At 43.0% G+C, this 18,520-nt stretch overlaps 1 protein-coding gene across 1 annotated transcript in view; it reads left to right on the top strand.

Annotated features, from left to right (window-relative positions):
- Window positions 1–1,265: 1,265 nt before the first annotated feature.
- Window positions 1,266–18,520, top strand: part of TGFBI (transforming growth factor beta induced) — a 36,953-nt gene continuing 19,698 nt past the window's right edge. Inside the window, exons 1-2 of the mRNA XM_037907039.2 lie at window positions 1,266–1,612; window positions 7,138–7,236. Coding sequence (XP_037762967.1) covers window positions 1,491–1,612; window positions 7,138–7,236 — 221 coding nt within the window. The 5' untranslated portion in view covers window positions 1,266–1,490. The remainder of the gene's footprint in view (window positions 1,613–7,137; window positions 7,237–18,520) is intronic.

Here is an 18,520-nt window from a genome sequence, read left to right as displayed (position 1 = left end):
CAACCTCCTGCTCTTCCTATGCAGCTCACGCAAAAATGTCAACAATATTTATGATCTAAACAGTTCAATCCTTCCAGCCATCAGATTTGTTTACCACAGAAAAAGCTTGCCAAAGAATGTCTTTATTATTGCTAAAGGCTTCTTCTGTTTGGCTTGGTGATACCTCTTAAGATGCATTAGATTCCTCTCTTCTGTTTAAGCAGCTGCCATTTCTAGCCATGGCTTAGTCTAAAAATGTGTATCTGTACCTTTGTGTGAGTGCTGGGTCATATATGACTGTTTCTAGAGTATTCATATCTGAGTGCATGGAAAGTCAATTGGGAACGTATTTCCATTCAACCTTAACATCTATCTGCATGCTTAAAAGCAACGGGTAAAAGGAGCGCAAGAGAGAATGATGGTAATTTAAAAATAACCCCCCAGGGGTGGTTCCAGCAGCTGGGGCTCCCTGGGGCTTGGGGGAGTGCTGGCCATTCCTTCGTTCCCCGTACTGAGGGCCCAGGTGTGGACTGTCCTAGGAGCTTCTCTACACTGATCTGAACATCCCTCTTATGCATGGGGAGCCACAAAGGGCTGCTATGCTGGCTTTGCACAGATAAGAGTTAGTAATCAGAAAGTGAGAGGCGACGTCTACACTAAACAATTATGTCGACCTAACTTACGCTGGCATACAGCCACTGGTGTTATTAAAGCGCTTGTGTGCGTGCGCACTTGACTCTTTGTGTCAGCAGTGCACATCCTCCCTAGGAGCGCATGTATCAATCGGATTGTCAGCGTGGGGCATTGTGGGTCAGCTCCCGGAGGCCAGTAGCAGTCGACCAAGCTACACTCATGCTGTGTTGACCTAATTACATTGACCACGACTCTACGTTGCCCAGGGAGGTGATGTTACAGAGGCACTTGTGTCGGCAGGAGCCAAACTTAAGTGAAGACACTTCCACACTAAGGTTGATGCCAGGCAGCTTATGTCAACATAACCATGTAGTGTAGACCAGGCTAGAGAGAGAGAAAGACTTCAAACCCCACTTGCCATAAGTAAAAACACAAACCTGGAAATGTATTTAAGGGGGAAAAAATCCACATGCCAATCTGACCTGAAAGTCAGTGGAAAATGAGGGCCTTTATTGTATGTTACACAGATTCATGCTCAACCTGGCCCTATGTAATGGGCAAGGGAAGATGCCCTGACATCACGCTCAGTGGTGGGATGTAATCGGCGTGTGTGTTTTTTGGCTCTCTTATCACTTCAGTTCTTTCTCTCCCTTGATCGCCAAGCCGGAGCAGGATGCTAACACCTGGCCACATGTTTATATGGCTTGGGATCCGCGGCGGGGGTGGGAGCTGCGCCCCCCGGCCCGGGGGCAGCGCGATCCCATTCCCCGGCCCCGCCCCCTGCCCGGCCCCGCTCCGTCCCGTATTTAACCGCGGCTGGCCGCCCCGCCGGGGTCTCACTTGCCCCGCCTGCTCCCATCCAGTCCCCGCGGCGCGCCATGGAGCGCGGCGTGCTGCTGCTGGCGCTGGCCTGGGCCCTGGGGGTGACCCTGTCCGGGGCAGCCAAGAGCCCCTACCAGCAGGTCCTGCAACACAGCCGGCTGCGCGGCCGGCAGCACGGGTAAGGCGGCCCCCCCCGCTCCGCTGGCCGCGCGTCTGCAGCCCGCCCCGGCCGCGGCCCTCTGCCGGCGGGGGACGGTCCGCCCCGAGCGGCGGGGCCGGGTGGAGGATGCCCGGGCGCCAGGCTCGGCCGGACGGTAGATGGGTGGGCTTGAGGCTGGAGTTCAGTGATTCATTCCTGCAGGGCCGGCCGGCCTCCCAGGTGCAGTGAGCTGCCTCCCTCGCTGCTGCAAGGCGAGAGAGACTGACCCGCCGCAAGACCGGTCAACTCCAAGGGAAACTATCCGCCCGGGATAGCTAAGGGGTCAGGGCTTAGTTATCCATCCCCCTGTGTTTGCAAGTACTGGGGTAGATGCTGCTTAGACTGTTTAATCATTTGTATTGGTACAATCAGACTTAGAAGCATACAATGAAATATACTCGAATGAGATGCTGCCTATATCAATCAGGACTCTCAAAAGTGAGTGTATGCATGCCCATATATAACATTTTATTTATATAGAGAGAGAGGTGTGTGTACACACCTTTTGAAACTTAGAGTGCGCTAGGATGAACACATCGGCTACAACCTGGAATAATGGTAGAGACGCCAACAATCAGCTTATCTCCAGTAGTGTTAATCACTAAAATACTGCAGGATGTACTGTGGTCACCTGTAGACAAGCTTAATCTTTCTGTGCCCCCAAAGTAGGAAAGAATTTGTTGAAAAATATTGACCATAACGACATTTCGATGGGACAACAGGCAATTCCAAAGTTTGTAAGCTGCCTCTATTTTCTATAATGTATCTCAGAGGGGTTTCAATAGTTTTATTAATGGTTGTAAGACGCCCTGAGCTGCTAAGAGGAAAGGTACTTACATACAAGCAAAGTTACATAGATGCTGTTATGTTGAACAAATGTTTGCAAAACTAATAATATGATACTGTATATTATTTAAATATAAACCGTAGTGAGAATGTGTCACAAAATAATAATAACAGATTTTACGTGTGTCTTATTTTTCCCTTTAGTGCCTTGGTATTGCACGGGCCATTTTAGACCAGTTTACAGTGTTATATTTCTGTACTACTCATAAAAGAATTTCTGTTTAGAATGGCCCTTCATGGCCAGGACTTTATTGTCTGCTTTTGTCTATGAAGACTTTGGCACAGTTCTGATGCTAGACTAGTGGCTCCTTGGGGCAGGGACAATCTTTTATATTTGTGCCTGCAGACCACCATGAATGTTATCCACATCATGCAAAATCAAGACTACAGCATCTAAACAAAGCATGAGAAAGAGAAGGTGTTTGCATGATGTTTTAATTTGTCTTACATTTTGTTGATTTGCGGAGTTGAAATTTTCCATGTCTATTTCTGGTTTAATTTTATTTTTACATATTCTGAAGTAATGTCAGACAGATTTTAAAGGGCTTTTTTCCCCTGAGCAACTGTAGCATTTCATGAAATCTTTTCAATAGATCTTAAAAGCATTCTTGACAAAAGTAATCCGTTCCTTAGTTGTATGCTTCTCAAAGAACATCTAAAAATGTGTATAGACGTCTTCTCCTGGATTGGTAACATACTTGGTACTGATGCTGGTTCTGTTGGCACAGATGCATTGTTAGCTATAACATTAACTGTGAAATCTGTAGTTTGTGACGCTGAGTCACATCTGTCTTGAGATCTGACTGGGAATCTCATAGAATCTTGAAATGGGTACAAAATTCACATGACTCACTATTGCAACATGATGTTGATTAAAGAGAAGCTACAGGTCAGATGGGTAGTTTGAGACAAGGCCACAAAAGGTGTTTTTTTTTTGTTTTGCTTTGTTTTAAAGGAAAAAATGTTGAAATATTGCAATCAACATATCACCTGGAAACTAGATCAGCTGTTGTAAAAACAGTATATTAGTTTGTGTTTTAATGAGATATAGAACCTTAACGATGAGTTCTAAGGCTATTGCTTGCAATGTTGCCCTCCATGTACATATGCCTTGAAACTAAACAATGGCCAAATTCTGCCAATAACTTTAAGATGAAAGTGTGCAAATAGGGCTTTAGTAACTTACCAGTCTTACATTCATTTAATGTATTTTCCCTATGACTCTTCATTTCTGGAGACAGAGGAGAATGTTGTTGCCAGTACAATCATTAGAAGTAGAGGCAGACTTCTTCCACTGCTTTCCTAGCAGCACTGGCATCTCTGAGGGAGAACAAGAAGCGAGTGTTTATGGATGAAGTGAATCACATGCTGATGTAAATCCTGCATAACTGAAAGCAGAATTTGGCCCACTAGTCCCTTTCTGATGGACAGAGCTTTACAAAAGCAGTTCAGTTTTATCAGCATCAAGTAAGAGCAAACTGAGTATTTGGATGCCAACGTATGGATGTGTCAAACATGTAGCAATAGAGAAACAACTAAAGAATTCTTGGACATAAAGTACATCCATGTATCATTAGCAGAGAACTTAAAAGGGCCAGATTCTGTTACCCTTACTCATGTTGTATATCACCTTGTTCCATGAGTAGTTCTATTGAAGCCAATAGTACTAATTGCATAGGAAGATCCTACTCAATAGGAGTAAGGGAGACAGAATCTGGAGCTACAGAAATAAGTGACAACTTTTGCACATTTTTTTGAAAAAGTGAACAGGGCGCAGATCTGTGAGTGGGGCTGCAGTTAAGAATTGTGGAAGGTAAATTAACACCAACATAGAAATATTTGCTTGGAAAAAGTATTGAGGGGTGGGAGGGATAGCTCAGTGGTTTGAGCATTGGCCTGCTAAACCCAAGGTTGTGAGTTCAATCCCTGAGGGGGCCATTTAGGGATCTGGGGCAAAAATTGGGGATTGGCCCTGCTTTGAGCAGGGGGTTGGACTAGATGACCTCCTGAGGTCCCTTCCAACCCTGAGATTCTATGATTCTATGACAATAATGCATCTCTACTGTCATAAAATAGGTAGTGACTTATTCCATTGAAGGCAGGTAGGTAAATCATTATGATGGAACTGCATATTATTTTTGGAAGCATCCACGATGTGCTAGGCTGTTTCCAAACTTTCAAGGCCAGTCCCTACTCCAAGGATATCTGTTAAGGACCAACTGGCGAGAAGCACGTGATAGACGAAAGGAAGCAATTTATATATGTCAACTTGTTTCACTGTAAATTGTTGCACAGCTAAAGTAAGGGACTTAAGTGCAGACAGTGTAGAGTACTGGCAGATTCATTTAAATCTAAACTGGGCAGAACACTAGAATATACATTGCAACTACTCCAGCTTTGTTATGGGGGTCACGGAAAACACAAAGCAGTGTTTTTTTGTTTTTGTTTTGTTTTTCTTTCCTGGGGCTTGATCTGAGCCTGCATGGCATTGTACTGATAAATCAAAACCTGAACAGCAGCAGCGTGTAGCTTCAGTATTTTAGCTTTACGAAAGGTAACTGGGTAATATGAAAACAGTACTCAGAGTACAAAGTATTTCTTCACCAGCCTCTTAACAAGTAGGAGACCATTCCAAAGGATGCAGAAGAAATGATAAAACTAGTTCTCCAGTAGCTAGACACGTAAAGGATGAATCCTGGAGGGGATTGACCAATCAAATGGACACTGAAATCTAGGAGCTCTTTGGTTGTCATGTATTAGTAACCAGACTTGCTCACTGCAATATGGGAGTAGCCAAGGTAGGCTGAGTCAGAAGGTGCAGGAATGTCTGTGGGTTGTATTTCTGGGGCGGGATCCTCCACTGGTGTCCATTGGCATAGCTGCACTGATGTCAATGGGGCTAGGCCAAGCTACACCAACTGAAGAGCCGGCAGTGTGATTTATTTTTAGTAGTGTTTAATATTTTTTTCCCCTGCATTCCTAACATTTGGCACGCAAAGTGCAATGAACGCTTTCAAGCAGAAATGCGTTTTTTATTGGAAATGGCAGAAGTTATGGAAGCTGTGAGTGAGGCACTGAGAGCCCTCAACTTCCATTGGCTTCAGTGGGTGGCGAAAGTGCCCGGCACCTAGCAGGACTGGGCTCTGTCTCTATAGATGAAAGCTGTGGCGAGATTAAAAAAGACTTACTGAAGAGAAGCCACGCTCCCACTGAGACTGGCAGTAGATTTAGCAAACATATAGTAGAACCTCTCCAATGGTTGGTCTCCCAGTCATTAGTATGAATTTGAGAACTGAGCTTTTGTGCAACAGTGAGAACACGAATCACGCAGGTGGGGGAGGACGAATCAATACTACACCACAACCTCTCCTGTGTTCATTTGGACAAGTAAGCATTGTTCGTAATACCTCCAGAGCATATGTACAAACAGGCTGGAGTAGTATATTTTGCCAGAGTAAGCCTAAGTAACAGGAGACCACTGTGATTTATTTCTCCCCACCCCCCACTCCAGGTTTATGGCTCAGTGAATTACAGCTCAGCTGACTCCTGTCAGGTGCAGAGCACCTCTTGGGTGCTGGCACTCAGTGCTCTGCAGGAGTAGGCCATTAGTAACCCGCTGCTGGAATTATTGGGAACTGACTGACGAAAGCAAACAATGTATTTGAGCCGAGTTACATTCAGAGCTTGACCCTGAATGGTGCTGAGCATCCACAGCTCCTGTTAACTTAGCTCTGAGTTGTGGGTGTTCACCACATCTAGGGATCAGGACCCAGGGGCGGTAGTTTGTGGGGAAACATCCCATCGCTAAAGGCAACGAACTCTACTGCCAGAATTCACCGTCCTTTTGTCCATATCTTGGTACTCCTGAAATCCTCATAGGTTAGTGTACAAACCTATATATGGACCCTATTCATCAGTTAGCAGGGACTCTTTGGAATATGCTCTATCCTATGAGATGCTGAGCACTTTGGCCCTGATCCATTGACTTCCGTGGTACTAGTCATGTGCTTAAAGTTAAGCATGTGCTTAAGTGATTTGCAGGATTGGAGCCAGAGTGCACAGACCCTTGCGGGATAACTGATGGATGCTATCAACATGCTCATATTAATCCATACTGTGAAAAAGTTACTGTGTTGAAACAGTAGCGCACGTTAACTGTTAGTAACACAACAATTCTAATTTCATGTACAAAATAGTTCTAGTTTAATCTTCAGCTAAGGATCCTGATATTTTTAATTTAAAAATTATTTTTTTGGTTACGTTTATTTAAATATCTTCACACTGTTATCTACTCTGTCAAGTCTTTATCTGAAGCTTATTTTCCTTTGCAAGTTGGTGTCCATAGTGGAAACACTGATGCAAGTGTAATTTTAGCTGTCATTTTTTACTATTGAGGGGATGGAAAAGGTCACGTTTTTGCATTCCGGAAAGAAAAAAGTCCTGGCTTGATGAAGGGAGAGCTCTTTCTCAGTTTAATTTATAGTCCTCCTTATACATTCTGATCTCTTAGAAAGGTAAATTGCAGCTATAAAATATTCCTCCTTCATAAAAATCAAAGTGCTGCTTTCAGGCCTACTGTCAATGGGGTGTCTCTTAATGTTACATGTCTGAATGAGGGAGAAACTTACAGTATCTTTTCTGTCTTTCTTTATCTATAGCCCTAATGTGTGTGCTGTGCAGAAGCTTCTTGGAACAAACAGGAAATACTACACAAACTGCAAACAGTGGTACCAGAGAAAAGTCTGTGGAAAATCAACGTAAGTACTTGAGAGTATCTAGAATCTCACTAGAAAGCTTCAGTATGGATACACGCATTAGGCTTTTTTGGCTCAAAACAAAGTGTTCTGAAAAAGAAACAGCTGTTAAACATGCTGGACATGGAATTACAATGTAGGGCTTCTTGTTTATATGTACTTCAGATCAGTTTAATTAAATGCTGTTATCAGCATCCTAATTGATTTTTTTTAAACAGTGCATTTTGGGGAAAGGCACTCATACTTATCAGACCTTGTATCATGTGCTAATTGGAATGAATGGTCATACACAAACTACTGCTTGACTCTCGAGTTGAGAAGTCATTGGAAAGGTAAGGAAGGGCCACTTGCGCTGAGGCCTTAAATGCAATTTAAGTAGTGTCCTATCCTTGGCACTAATGTGTTAATTTTGCTCTTGGTGAATTAAAAACATGTGGAGCCTTCTTATTTCTTATGCATTATACATTGAGTCTTCAGCATTCATTCCCAAACAAATCTTTCTGACTCATGATTTCTCATCTGTAAAATTTTGATAGTGATCCTCAAGCACTTTGATATGTTAAGGATGGGAAAGGGCTACATAAATCTAAAGCCCAATTATTTATTATAAATTGGGATGTATTTTTCTACATTTACAGAGCTCTGTGCTGTAACGAAGTATGTACAGGTGTTACCTGGTACCTAACTGTTCATCTCCCAGATCTAGAGATGCTTCTATCTAAAGAAGTGGCTCAAAGCTGATGGATGTTGGGAACAACATAAAATGCATCTACATATGTAGATTTTTGGGTGAAGGAGAAAAAATGAAGTGAGAGGGTGCGGTCAGATTAAGACATAGTTTCCTGATGACTCTTTCAGGAAAAAATAATTAGGCTTTCAGACCAGTTCTGTGCCCCAACCTGCAAATATTAATCTTCAACTAGCCGTTGCATACAGTAATCTATTTAACCAGCCTCAGCACATTCTTTTGAAAGGTGCAGTCTTCACATATTTAATAACGTGTATGCCCTGCTTCCTGCCGGACTTGAGATGAAGTCTGTCTCTCTTCCAAGAGACACAAACCTTTGCAAGGTCACACAAGCCCCAGAAAATCATAATTTGGGTCTGAGGTAGCTTCACAAGCTTCTGAAAGACAAATGCTAGTCAAGGGCTTTATGTGTTCTAGTTCTGGGTTTTCTAGCACCAATGTTAAACAAAGGTTTCCATGCAAATTTAGAATAAATGCAAGAGTTGAAATGAAAGGATTAGCAATTTCTATTGGACTGAGCTCATGTGTCGAAAATCATTTTATCAAGAGAACTGACATCAAATCACCCAGATGTTTGTGAGAACATTTGGGAAAGTATTTTACTGCCCAGTCCAGTATGGAACCAAGTCTTTTGGGATGTCTTAACTGTCTCTCAAGTTCAAATGAAATAAACTCTTTCTTTGCTAAACAGCAAACTCCAAGATCTTTCACAGTGTCTACCTGAATGGACAAACTGGAGTTTAAGTTGGCTTCTAAAGAAAACAGTAGATTGGCTCAGCTGGATGTACTGAGCCTCAGTTCGGTTCCCTGTGATAATTGTATAGTGAAGAGGTCAGAAAACCAGAAATTGCCACTTAACACAGTTTCTGGACTTTCAGCATATTTCCATCTGATTCATCTAAAGGAGGGGATTCCTTAGTCTTTACGTGGAGGTACTGTAACTCATTAAAACTGGAGGAGGACTATCCTATCACACTGAAAATATAAATGGTTTCACTCATCTGTACCAAAATGTTTACTACAGCAAGAGTATACAATAATGCAAAAAAACCCCAGGAAGAGCAAATCTAGATGTCTCTCAGGATTAGCAGTGCTACAACACCTCATGCCTGTAGCATGCCAGCTGAAAAAAGGGGTCAATAACCATGACCATCTGACAGCTACATGGTGGCCTTTGTGAAATGAGTTTGACTTGAATCACGTTCCAAATAGATGAGTCTTCACGTCACCTACCCACAATCCTATTCGATGCTATTGGCAGTTTTAGCGGAGAAAACCAAATCTCTGAGGGCAGGATTGTGCCGCACATGTATCTGTTGGTGAGCCCTTATTTCTGTGAGTAGTCCCATTTGAAGTAAATGAAACTGCTCCTGGAGATATGGGGTCACCAATGTAAGCATCAACATATCATCACAAGAGGTCTCCAAGTTAACACATAATGTCTGTTAGGGATACAGAGGTCTGATAGCTTTGCTATTAAAGTTTGAGTGTGAATTCAGACAAGTCACCAGCACCGCTGGGAGGTGAAGACCGACATGGATGTCTTCAACTTTTGAATGAACAGGAAATTTACATCCCAGAAATATTAGCAAAGAAAAACTCTATTTGGGTTTGCTAGATCTCCCCAAAAAGGAGAGAACATACCAATGGTTTCATTCATAGCTCAGATAAGACCAGATGATTCTTCTTAAGATCAGTCTTTTTGGCTTCACCCAAACTCCTAATACAAAGATATTTTAGCCTGGAAGATGTGGGGGTGCCAGTACTAACTGAGGAAGCAATGAGTCTATTGTACAAGAAGTATTTCCAGTAGCAGGATTTGGCTCCCCAGACCCCCTCCTCCCCAAGAATAATAATTAAAAAAACAAACACAGGGGTGGGGCAATGAGAAACCTGCATGTGTAAACAGGGCTGAATAGCAGAGTCAAGGTCAGCTATATGAAATGGAGAGGAGAACTAATAATGTCCATTTTCTATTTTAGCACTGCATACTGCTCCCAGCCCCCATCATTCTCTGAGAGGTGCAGGGTTTGCTTCCTCCCCAAGTGGACAAAAGGTGTAGGGTCTGTCCCTTGCCTGGCAGATTCTGGGGTGTCTTCGTGAGGCTTGTGCCTCCATGCTGGCTCTGATAGCGCCCCTCCCTGGCTGAGGCTCCCAGTGGTTCTACATATCAAAGGCGATGCAGGCTAGGGCTAGATTACACTTCCCTGGTAAAGTCCATGGGAGGCTAAGAGCCCATCCCCAGCTTGCTCACTCCCACTGACCCATCCCATCTCCTCCCTTCTTCCTCCCACCCTCGCTGTGGATGCTGGATGAATGAAGAGTGTTCCACCAGCTTTGCTGAAGTGGCTGAGACCCCCCAATGCGTGGCGTGGGGTGGGGGCGGGCAAGTTTGATGTGGCCCATTATTAGGAGATATAGAATTATACATTTAAAAAGGAATACTTGTTTTGATGTCCCCACCCCTTTTTTTCCACATAGTAGATGTGACCTCCACAGGAAAGTGTCTCCAGCAAACGTCTCTGATTAGCACTGTAGTGCTGGACCCAGGTGGGAGAGTGTATCAGGGAAGTAGGCCCATGCTCTAAGCAAGTTGCACTAGGTGCTTGGATTTTTACCAAACATTGAAATAAGATCCCTGTACCCATCTTGCCAAGCATGTACTTTGGAGAGATGTCAGTTGAAGACCATGTTTCCCGGAGAAAGCCGAGTCAAGATCCTCCGTGTGGATCAGAGAGGAGATTGTCATCAGAATGAGACAGGTAGACAAGTTGTTTCAGCCCTGAAGTAATAGTAACTTCCACTCCCGGTAGGATAAGTAGGTTTACTTGCTTAGGTCCAGTGGAATGCAGTAGTAAAGGACCTGATTCTGCCACCCTTGCCTGCATTCAGTAATACCTGAATTCATGAGCTGTTTCACTGATTTCAATGGGCCTACTTAAGGAGTTGGGCCTGGCGCACGCGTGCGCGCACACACAGAGAGAGCGAGCGAGCATCTGTAAGAATGCTATAGCAACTGGACAGGAAACATGGCTCTTAGTAAACTAACATTACTTGGCACTTAAGTTATCTTTGATTTCTATCGGGGGTAGCCGTGTTAGTCTGTATCCACAAAAACAACAAGGAGTCCGGTGGCACCTTAAAGATGAACAGATTTATTGGAGCATAAGCTTTTGTGGGTAAAAACCCCACTTCCTCAGATGCATGGAGTAAAAATTACAGATGCAGACATAAATATACTGACACATGAAGAGAAGGGAGTTACCTTACAAGTGGAGAACCAGTGTTGACAGGGCCAATTTGATCAGGGTGGATGTAGTCCACTCCCAATAATAGATGAGGAGGTGTCAATTAGTATATTTATGTCTGCATCTGTAACTTTCACTTCATGCATCTGAAGAAGTGGGGTTTTTACCCACGAAAGTTTATGCCCAAATAAATCTGTTAGTCTTTAAGGTGCCACCGGACTCCTTGTTGGTTTTTGATTTCTCTGTAACTTATTTGTGATCTCAGTCATTGGGAGATGAGTGGCTGGTTTATATGGCCAAGTTTCCTGTTTTTTACATTTACAACCTGTATGTATTTTTGTAGCTGCAATTCCCAGTGGGTAGACTTTAGCATTTACACATGATATGGTGGAATAGTTACATCCCTGAATGATCTACATTATTCCTGCACATAACTGCAGGCACAAAAGGGGAATCCAAGTTTTAAAAAATCTGGCCTATAAATTTTTTGATATATGTATGTTGCCCCCGTCCTTCATTTTAGAAATCACATTATTCTTCTACATTAATGGTTTAAAACACAGCAGTAGTACTATGTTAGGGACCACTCATGCAAATGTTACTGTGGGTTGTCTCATAGATATCAACAGACTACTTATGGTAGTAAGCACCTGCCTGGTGGCAAGTTTTTTGCAGGCTTTCATTCTTAAGTCATATCGTGTGGACCATTGCTGTAAAATACTTGAGCATCTATGCAATACACTGTATCTGATTGATAATGGAAATTTCAACACATGTATCAAATGTGACTCCAACCATCTTGTCTGCTTCTTTGGTGTTCTACTCTTTGCTAAAGAATTGAATTGTCTTCATTGGAAGAAATGAGATGATGTGGGATAAGACGGTGGGCAAGATCTTCGTGCTGGCAATTAAGCAATTTTCCCCTTTTGGTTATGTAGTTAATCCAAAGACAAAGGGGTATTTTATTTATCTGTCTGTATTTATATTTTCCTAAATCCAATGGCAGCACTATTAGAGCCTTATGCTTTTTGAATCATGGACATAATTAGTCTCCTTACTTTTTCTGTTAAGAACAGAGAGAGAGCCTGGATAACTTTGCTTTTTAAATCCTTCAAAAAATCATTGATCATATGAAGCTGCCGCTGACTGCTTTCCCGTGTTCCCATGCTGGTTTAACATTCTTCTTTTGGCTGACGTGATTTCTCCAGCTCAGGAAAAGACCAAGTCTCTGGTTCTCGTTATAAAACACAACATATGAGTTTAATTACAGAAAATTATTACAAATGGATCTTTATTTGATAGTGTATGCTTGAGCTTATTTTTATTACCTTGAAAAATGCACTTATTTTAATTTTGGACCCTAAGAACACAACAGCATGAAACAATGACTAATAAAAATGGGGAAGCTCAGCGTAAGTTTTACTGCATATTGAATTTTACAGTGTAGCCTTTTGAAACTAAAATCTGATTTAATAAATATAAAGATTTTACTTGAAACTACTTGACTGGGAGGGCAGGAAATTGTGGTCAGAAGGCATTAGAGAACGTATGACAAACGCTCTTTGTAGGCATTCTGAGGGGGTTGCTTATTTAACCCACATAGCTGGCACCAGCCTTGCTGAGATGTAATGAGCTGTAACCAACGCTCAGACATCATAAATCTGTACTGTATTTGACACATTCAAGTGCTGTCAAGTAGCGTACCACCGGCTTGTTCTGTAAGTTGTGAAGTGTATTTCATGATTTTTGTTGTAAACTATGTAACGTGTAGCCATAGAAGAACAAAACTTAACTGAATGCTTACACTGACTGTAAACACTCCTACAGGCTCATATGGGACTATGTACATTATGGGCAAAATTCTGCCTAACTGGCACATGTGGGCTTGGATGTGGGTTGCATGGATATAACAGAGGGCAGAATTTGGTCCTGTATTTGGAACATTCCATTTGCTAGAAATATCATTAAAACCCCTTGCGTCACACTTAACTTTCTGCAGTTTCATCTGCCTTGACATTAACAGTACAGCTGCCAACAACTGTTGCATCAATTAGCATGGGCACTTTTTTCCACTCTTAGCCAATGTCTCTCCTTGTGTTGTGTATTGTGATATACGGCAGTCTTCTTCCTTGCCTGCCCGGCATGCTGTAGTTTCATTCCCAGTGGCATCATACAAGTGTGACATTTTGCTCCATGATAGACCTCTAGCAGGGTTAGGAGTGATGCAGCTCCCATCCAGTGTATGGCACTGAATGGGTTAAAACCCTATCCCTGATTAGGAGGTAGTTTCATCAAGTAATATGCTCTACCTGGGTCACAGCTGACTGTGGGAGAACATGGATGACTTAAGTGAGTTAGCAGGTCCTAGCTGGGAGATTGCCCAGGCATTTGAAAATGCATCTGAGCTGAGGTGGAAGCGAATGACCTCATTGTGCTGAGCAGCAGGGAGGTTTTTGGGAAGCCCTTACCCTCTGAGCACTCATCGGTGTTGTGCGTAGGCAGAGCATGTTTTGTGTGTTTGTTTTTGTTTTTTGTTTTGTGAACAGCCCAGGAGGGTGTCGGGTTATTTTCAGGTCCAGCCACAAAAGACCAAAGATCTCTCAGTCTAATTCATCCCTGGGGTAACTCCACTGAGGCCAGTCGTGTTACTCCAGGGATGGACTGAGCCCACGGTTCTTCACTGCCTTTTAAAATGTGCATATGTGGCACGCTCTAAGCAGAGGCACAAAAATTTAGACTGAAGATCTCATGAGCAAGCGAACCAAGCGGACTCCCTCCCTTGAACAGCTCCACATGCTCCCTGCCCTTTCCACTCCTCACCCCAAAGGCAAAAGCTGGAGGAGGCAGGCGAGTCTTATTCCATGCCCTGAAGCACAGAATCTGGCTCTGGTGGACAAAGAGCCAATTTCACAGCCAGAGCCTTCCTCCTAATACCTTCCCTGCTTGTGTAACCCCCACACCTCCTGGGTGTGGTGTTCTGTCCCATCTAGTGGCACCAAGACCACGTAGTGAGAGAGATTAATGAGTTTGCTCTACAGCCTTAGCTAAGAGGCAGTTGGCTTTTAGCTCATGCGGTAGAGGTTCATGCACTAAGCTTCAGAGGTCCCCACTTCAATCCCGCCTGCCGACATCTGGGGTCTGTCGGCGTTATACTTGCAGCACCTAGATGTTTAAAACCAAGGCCCATTAGTTGATCTCAACTGCTACAGTGATGATCTACCCCAGTTGACCTCCCCATGTGGTCTAGAGGCATCTGCTCAGATAGCCAGGATTTAAACCATTCAGGGCTTTTACAGATGAAAACCAACACCTTAGGTTGCTCCGCCCCTGAGAAGCTAACAGGAAGTTAGGGGAGGCTCTGGAGAAGAAGTGCCACAGCTTTTACTCCAGTCAGTACAGAAGGTGGGCTGTTCAGAAGTATCTAAGAAGGTATTGCGGCAACCCATTTGAGAGGTCACCACGGCATAGATACCAAAGATATGAGCACCATATAAAGACCTAGATTGACAGATATGGCTTCAGCAAATTCCGTGTTGGAGAGGAGGAATGTACAGCGTTTTTGCTTTTCCGGTTGATATGGAGCTGGTCACTCTGCAACAGAAGGTCAAAACTCTGCCCCTGATGGTTGGATATCGATCACATGTTCTAGTCTGTCACCAGTTTCATTGGCCAGTGAAAGTATTTGGTGTCCTCTTGTTGGCTGCTGATGTCCCAACCCTGCCTCCCCAGGGATGTTGTAAGGGTAGCAAGTTTAAAAGTCAATATTTTACACAGCCCTGTAACTTTGCATGGTGCTTTACAGATGTGTCAAAAGAGGGATGACACTTGCATGGGGGAGGAAGAGAGAGTCTCTCTCTCTCTGAGCTGCCCCAGCACCATTACCACATTGAGCCCCTCAACAGAGGGAGATGCTAACGGTCCTCTCCCTTGTGGGAAAGAGGCTGCAGCCTTTTCCTCTGAAACAATTTCCCCACCCTCAGCAGCCGTTCCATTGCTGGGGGCAGCCTCCAGTGGGGTTTCCCTGGAATGAGTTCAGACCACATTCTGTGATGTGTATCAGCAGTTTCCTGCTCTGTTAGTCATAGCTCATTAATCTCCAGTCAATCTGTAAATAAACCTTTTAACAACTACATCAGAGCTCAAGAATTAGTTATGCTGAGCTTTGGAATGATTTCTGTTTAATCCGCTCCCTGTCTTTGATTATGGTTCTGAACTGAGGAACTGTCTAGACTTGAGTTAGTGTGTTTGGTGGAAAAAGGGAAATCAGAGTTACAGGGGTGGGAAAGAGGAAAGACAAAAGTGTGTGTTACTTTCCATGGTCATTAGTAGGAGAACTGAGAGAAGTGGAACAGCAGGGTGTTAAGATCCCAAGTCGTCAAAGGAAGGAATTGCTTTAGGCAAATTCTTTCCCACATGGAATATATAATGTCTAGACAATCAGTCTGGATTTGCTTTGTAATTTTGCTAAGAAACCATGACACAAAATTTATTTGCTGCCGTCACAGAAGTGTGGGTATTTGTTTCACTTACTGACTCCTAATTACCCAGAGGAATTCTGTTTAAATTCAAGGCATTTCACTGTTTTTGTTGGGTTTTTTAACAGTGGTCAAATGATGACGAATATCTGAGGGCTTTGGGGTTTTTGGGGTGGCTTGTTTGTTTGTTTTAACCCAGCTCCTTGAAAGTCAGCTCTTGAGGGTCTGATGTTAGACTTGCCTCCAATCCAGTTATACTCTGAAATTCTGCAGAGGGGAAAAGAGTATCTTGTAAGAGGAGTGTCTGCTCTTCTTCTTTATGGTGACACTAAGATCAAATTGTTTGTTTTGTCCCCTTCTAACAGCTGTAAAGGTGACCATTAAAACAAACTTCAGAGAAAAATAAATTGGTAAATTCTGTGGGTTTTTTGTTTTTTATTCCCCTGCCCTCCCCCTGCCCCCCTTAACATAGACACATTTTCTTAAGGGGGCAGATCTGAAAACAACGCTTCTGCCTGCACTTATTTCTTAAACTGTAAAGTGGTACATGCAATGGGCTAGTTCCTCAGTTGATATAAATGGCTATAAGTCAATGTAACTACATTGATTGACCCCACGTAAGGATCTGGCCCATTGGTGGATTATTTTGTTATAACAGATCAGGCAGGTTAAATGAAACCGACGGTTCTGTAATCAATCAGTGGTTCAGTCCTTGCTATAAATCCTTGGGACTTACTAATTGCTATCGGTGACTAGTTCACAAGTTGCAGTAATTTACACAGCTGCTGTAGATGTAAGTTTGCCACTTCCAGTGATTTTTCTGGCCCCGCATGTCAGTGTGTGTGTGTGTGTATAAGAGATTGCAGACTCCATTCCCACTCATTGTAAATAACTGCAGTTGGTGAACTAATCTGCTCTAGCAATTAATAAAGTTGCAAAGCTTTGGGTGTAAATGAGCTAATGGCTTTTCTAAAGGGAAGAGTTGGGCTGACAACAGGGCTGAAAGAAAACACGAGGCTGCTTTGTTAAGGGAAACATGATGGAATTAAAATGTGTTATCCAAACAGTGATTAAGTGTGGTTTACAAGCCCAGGAGATACCAGAATAGCTTGTTTTAATGTGCTAAAGTGAACTGGCGTTTGCAGTTTCATTCCTTACCAAGTAGACACAAGGGACTGTTACTGAGTGCTCCAGATATTATTTAAGATACATTAAAACAAGGAGTCCAGTGGCACCTTAAAGACTAAGATTTATCTGAGCATAAGCTTTCGTGGGTAAAAACCTCACTTCTTCAGATGCCCCTTTAAGAGACATTGTAACTCAAAGCCAAACAAAGTAATTAAAACTACTAAAATTTAGGAGTTTTCTTCTGCCTCAGATGTGCCATAATATTAGTGTACAGTGTCAATCGACTTATACTTTTCCTCCCCACCCATAGAATTCAGTTCTTGGCTTTATAAAAGAGAAATACAGTCTGAGTGATTATTACTAGTTCTAGATCATATGGCTGCACCTTCTGTGAGGAAGCAACATTGTGTGGAGTCCATACTTGAATCCTGTATGTAGACTTTTGGTACCCTAGTGTAGTATAGTTGTAACTATCTTGGGGTTCATTTTAAATAACAAACCAGTGAATGGGAAAGGAATAAAACTTTAATTAAGCAAACTGGCAGGCACCACTGGTGAACTGCTGCATGCAGCCATGTGCAGTGTTCCCAATCCCTGTCTTCAGGGTACATCTCCAAATTGCTATGTTCATAATGCTGTCCCTTATGAGGGAGTGTCTCCTAAACTATAATCTTCTACAAACCTATCTCTACAATAATTAGCATTGCATGTATCAACTGCCATTGCACTATTCTCTAGGTGGTTGTTTAGGATGTGATATTTTGATCGAAAATGGGGTGTCATGTATACTGCACAGTGATTGATTATATGGGATTGTATGAGTAAGGAGTGAAGGACTCACTTCCCTCCTCCTCCAGTGAATATGTAAGGGCTACAGAGGTGTGATCTGTTTGTATAAAGGGACATTGACCCCCCCCACCACAGTAAATGAAATACACAGTGAACCCTTTTAGAGTAGCAGCTGTGTTAGTCTGTATCTGCAAAAAGAAAAGGAGGACTTGTTAGTCTCTAAGGTGCCACAAATTTATTTGAGCATAAGCTTTCGTGAGCTACAGCTCACTTCATCGGATGCATTCCGATGAACACCATGGCCTCAATGAATATGAGAGGAGCAACTGGCTATTAAGGTGTAAGTTAAAGATCAATCAGTGCCTGTTTACCATCCTTCCTTTTTTTCCCATTGTTATGACCCAGCATTAAGCTACAGAAACTGATGAGACTTCTTAACAATGGGCAACTAAAAGAAGGCATTTTGTCAATTTCAGTCCCTGGTGTGGGCCCGGGGAGCCCAGTAGTGGAGCTGGCAGGGAGACCAGATAGAGTATACAGTGTGAACGCATGTGCTTCCAACTTGTGGGCACACACCTACTGTAATGCAGAGTAAGCAAAATCCAGTTGGCTAGTAGACTGGGATAGACCAAACCCAGGTGTGGTCAAGTGAAATATAATTACTTGGTCCCAGCCAGACAAGCGGCTTACCTCTGTTATTAGGGATGATGACCTGCCCTAAGGCCAGAAAAAAAAAATTGGTTTCCCGCTTCTATTTTGTGTTTCACCAATTGTCTACTTGGCTAGAATTCTCCTTTAGGGATAAAGTGCACTTGGCTGATTAGGTGAAATGGATTCACCAGTATATTTCGTGTGTCCCTCTCCTCTCTCAAGGACAAACTGATATGACCAGCACTTAA

This window comes from Chelonia mydas, chromosome 8, assembly GCF_015237465.2.
Source record: "Chelonia mydas isolate rCheMyd1 chromosome 8, rCheMyd1.pri.v2, whole genome shotgun sequence".
Taxonomy (NCBI): domain Eukaryota; kingdom Metazoa; phylum Chordata; order Testudines; family Cheloniidae; genus Chelonia; species Chelonia mydas.
The sequence above is the reverse complement of the archived record's forward strand: the minus strand, read 5'-3'. Positions and strand labels throughout refer to the sequence as shown.